This window comes from Sinocyclocheilus rhinocerous, unplaced genomic scaffold (genome assembly GCF_001515625.1).
Source record: "Sinocyclocheilus rhinocerous isolate Xijiao unplaced genomic scaffold, SAMN03320098_v1.1 scaffold1656, whole genome shotgun sequence".
Lineage (NCBI taxonomy): Eukaryota > Metazoa > Chordata > Actinopteri > Cypriniformes > Cyprinidae > Sinocyclocheilus > Sinocyclocheilus rhinocerous.
This window is the reverse complement of record NW_015658516.1, coordinates 106934-111058: the sequence shown is the minus strand read 5'-3', so window position 1 is coordinate 111058 and position 4125 is coordinate 106934. Positions and strand designations below refer to the sequence as shown.

General features: G+C 38.5%; 1 protein-coding gene across 1 annotated transcript in view; it reads right to left on the bottom strand.

The window, feature by feature from the left end:
* The window catches only part of ptcd3 (pentatricopeptide repeat domain 3), a 12077-nt gene that overhangs the window by 1825 nt on the left and 6127 nt on the right, over positions 1–4125 (bottom strand). The window contains exons 16-19 of the mRNA XM_016530796.1: positions 3025–3053; positions 2826–2932; positions 2328–2406; positions 2147–2237 (exon numbers count right to left, since the gene is read on the bottom strand). Coding sequence (XP_016386282.1) covers positions 2147–2237; positions 2328–2406; positions 2826–2932; positions 3025–3053 — 306 coding nt within the window. The remainder of the gene's footprint in view (positions 1–2146; positions 2238–2327; positions 2407–2825; positions 2933–3024; positions 3054–4125) is intronic.

Here is a 4125-nt window from a genome sequence, read left to right as displayed (position 1 = left end):
AAAAAATATTTATTAAACATTACAATTTCCCCAATCTGGACAAAGTTACAGATGTTCTCTCACTTAAACAACTCTCAAAATAAAGTGTTCTGTGATGAGAAAAGAGGTAGAAATAACAATTAACTGAAAAGGAGTTGCTGTACTATTTAACAAAAAAGACGTCATTTCCCACTGTTTCTTAAAGAGTCATCTTTCACATCAAATTCTTACATTGTTTCAATTAATTCAGAAACTGAAATTAATAAGAAATTGTAGAGCTGTTAACATTCATGAATTTGATGAAGCTGAGGTGCCATAAATGCATTTACACTGCAAAATTTCAAATGCATAAAGAATTTTATAAGATTAAGGTTTTAAATATTTCTTAAACATACAAATAAGAAATGTTAGGAAAAAGGCAATGATAGTTTTAAATATGAAACCAAACCAGTAGGTGGAGACAAATGACTGTTTGAATGAGTGAGTCATTTAGTCCTTCATTCAACAGATTCGTTCAAACGGCTGATTCATTCAGAAACGAGTCAAGTGACTACAGTCTTCAGGAATGGGTTACTGAATCATTGACTCATTTGATTCGTTCAAAAACGTGGATTAATTCAGTAAGTTCAGTGCTCGGAGACACAAAACAGTTCTGCTGTGGCTTTGATTGGAGCTATTTTCATCAGTGAAATTGAGCAAAAACAGTCAATATTGTATCTAAAATGTAAGTCACTTAATTTTAACCGTTTATTGAACTACTATTGTATAAAAATCACATCGCAATGGTGTTGGTACATTTTGGTCGTGCAATGTTGCGTAGCCTACCTAAATCATATATTATAAATTTCTTTCTTTTATTTTTTTGCTACCGCAGTAACTTATGCATCTATAACTTTCTGTGCATTTGTTTTGATTTCTGCACAAGTCTCTCACTAACTCAGGCTCCGCGAGCCTCATCTAGCATGACATAAGTGTGACGTCAAAACAGAACAGAAATCATGCGGAAAATCGGCTAATTCTGGCCAGCCGGTCGATCGGTGCATCTCTATAAAACATGATACTACTAGTAACACAAATAACACCTCTTCAAATGTCACAGTAAAGCACACACACATTCTTATCTTGCATATGTGGTTTCCAGGGGCCCTACATTGATGCACTGTACAAACTGTATTTTCTATCCCCTTACTCTAACCCTACACCTAAACCTACCCCCACACAAAACTTAGTTTTTTTACATTTTCATAAAAACGATTTAGTGTGTTTTAAGCCATTTGGTTTATGAAGACCCAATCAATCAATCACCTTTCCATATTTGTGGGATGAGGTCTAATCTGTTGTCGGTATCAAGCGCTTGGAGCAGATCTCTCATGATGTTAGAACTGGGGTAGTACACCTGCAAACCGGATCACATCAACCCACATCAATGCACTTCACCATTCTGTGTGCGTTCACATGAAGCAACATATGATCATGTTTTACTCACTGAAGGAACAAGATCTCTGTACCACTTCAGCATCACGTCAATGTTCTCCATCATACAGAGCAGACTGAAGAACCGTGCACTGAAAGACAAACAGAAGCAACCTGATATTAAAGAGATCAGCAAATTATTTTTGCAGTATTATTGCTGATTTTGCCATATTATAGGGTCCCAACCAACACATTTTTTTATTAACGGTTATTTTTTTCCAATCACACAATTCTAATGGTCTTTTAAGTACTAATTATTAAGTGCTTCCATGCTTTGGTCAACTTGGCCCATGCACATATTTTCCCCCACTGCAGGTCACACTTTTTTACCCCCATTAAAATGTGTGTTTTTTTTATCAGTTTTTAATGCCACAATTCTTCCACCAGCTTCTGCCTGTTGGCATGGCCCAACTGTTTGATATCTGTGGAGGAGGAAGTTATTAGAGTTGATAATACTTTAAGTATTGATACTACTAAATCTAGTACACAAAACTAAAAGCCATTTAGTGTGTTTTAAGCCATTTGGTTAATGAGGACACCATGTTTACGTTGTATAATACCCATGTTATATACCATAAACCATATATCCCAGAACACACAAAAACACATTCCAGAAATTTCATTTTTGGGTGAAATATTTCATAGTCACTCTTATTTTGAACTAAATCAATCAATCAGTTAATCAATCAATCACCTTTCCATATTTGTGGGATGAGGTCTAATCTGTTGTCGGTATCAAGCGCTTGGAGCAGATCTCTCATGATGTTAGAACTGGGGTAGTACACCTGCAAACCGGATCACATCAACCCACATCAATGCACTTCACCATTCTGTGTGCGTTCACATGAAGCAACATATGATCATGTTTTACTCACTGAAGGAACAAGATCTCTGTACCACTTCAGCATCACGTCAATGTTCTCCATCATACAGAGCAGACTGAAGAACCGTGCACTGAAAGACAAACAGAAGCAACCTGATATTAAAGAGATCAGCAAATTATTTTTGCAGTATTATTGCTGATTTTGCCATATTATAGGGTCCCAACCAACACATTTTTTTTGTTAACGGTTATTTTTTTCCAATCACACAATTCTAATGGTCTTTTAAGTACTTTATATTAAGTGCTTCCATGCTTTGGTCAACTTGGCCCATGCACATATTTTCCCCCACTGCAGGTCACACTTTTTTCCCCCATTAAAATGTGTGTTTTTTTTATCAGTTTTTAATGCCACAATGCACAGAGCCAACAAATCAATTCATTGGATTAGTTGCAGCAGCCCTGTGCTGAGTGTCACATTAGGGAAAGCGTTGATGGGAAAAGCTCTTGAATAATGAGTAAAGTTCTTGTTATTTTGCTGGATTATACTTACTAGTAAATGTTCTGTTGGAAATCATTTCCCAGAAGTCTCCAATTCTCTCCAACCCCCAGCAGCTCATGGACCCTGTACGCCTGCTCCATGTCCTTAGTGTCAAGACACTGTAGATACAGATGCCAACAGGGTCACATGCCATCCTAACGTGACATTTACCATGAAGCGGTGTTGAAAGGATGCGTTTAAATGCACTTACAATTCTCATTGCGGTAATGAAGAACTGTGCTGAAAAACAAAAGCAGTGCAGGTGTGATTCAACTGTGTAGATACTTTTATCTGCAGAAATGCCTTTACAAAAAGGCATCAATACATGTGTCCTGTCCCAATACCCACAATTGGCACTGTGGAAGCGACAGGAAGTAAGCGCACAAAACTGTCTCAGGTCTGAAATATGCCAAATCTCAGTTTCCTTAACGCACACTAAATCCACACTCTCTCTATGGCTAAACTTTTTTTTTTTTCTTCTCTGAGGCAAAGAATATCCCATCATTCATCATGTTCATGAACACATGTACCCCGAAATCACACTTTATTTTAAAGTGCAAAGCATTAAAAATCAAAATGTGTAAAAGGTCTGTACAAACTTTACTTTCAGTGTCCCATGAGCTTATCAAATGTTTTTGTGCCACGCTTGTGATCTTCACACCCACTTGAACACTTGGGCCAAATACCGCAAATACACTGCTCAAAAAAATTAAAGAAACACTTTTTAATCAGAGTATAGCATCAAGTCAATTAAACTCCTGGGATATTGATCTGGTCAGTTAAGTAGCAGAGGGGGATGTTAATCAGTCTCAGCTGCTTTGGTGTTAATGAAATTAACAACAGGTGCACTAGATGGGCAACAAATGAGACAACTCCCAAAACAGCAATGGTTTTACAGGTGGAGGCCCTTGACATTTTTTTCCCTACTCATCTTTTCTGACTGTTTTTCACTAGTTTTGCATTTGGCTATAGGGTCAGCGTCACTACTGGTAGCACGAGGCGATACCTGGACCCTACAGAGGTTGCACAGGCAGTCCAACTCCTCCAGGATGGCACATCAATGCGTGCCATTGCCAGAAGGTTTGCTGTGTCTCCCAGCACAGTCTCAAGAGCATGGAGGAGATTCCAGGAGTTACTCTAGGAGAGCTGGACAGGGCCGTACAAGGTCCTTAACCCATCAGCAGGACCGGTATCTGCTCCTTTGTGCAAGGAGGAACAGGATGAGCACTGCCAGAGCCCTACAAAATGACCTCCAGCAGGCCACTGGTGTGAATGTCTCTGACCAAACAATCAGAAACAGACTTCATGAGGG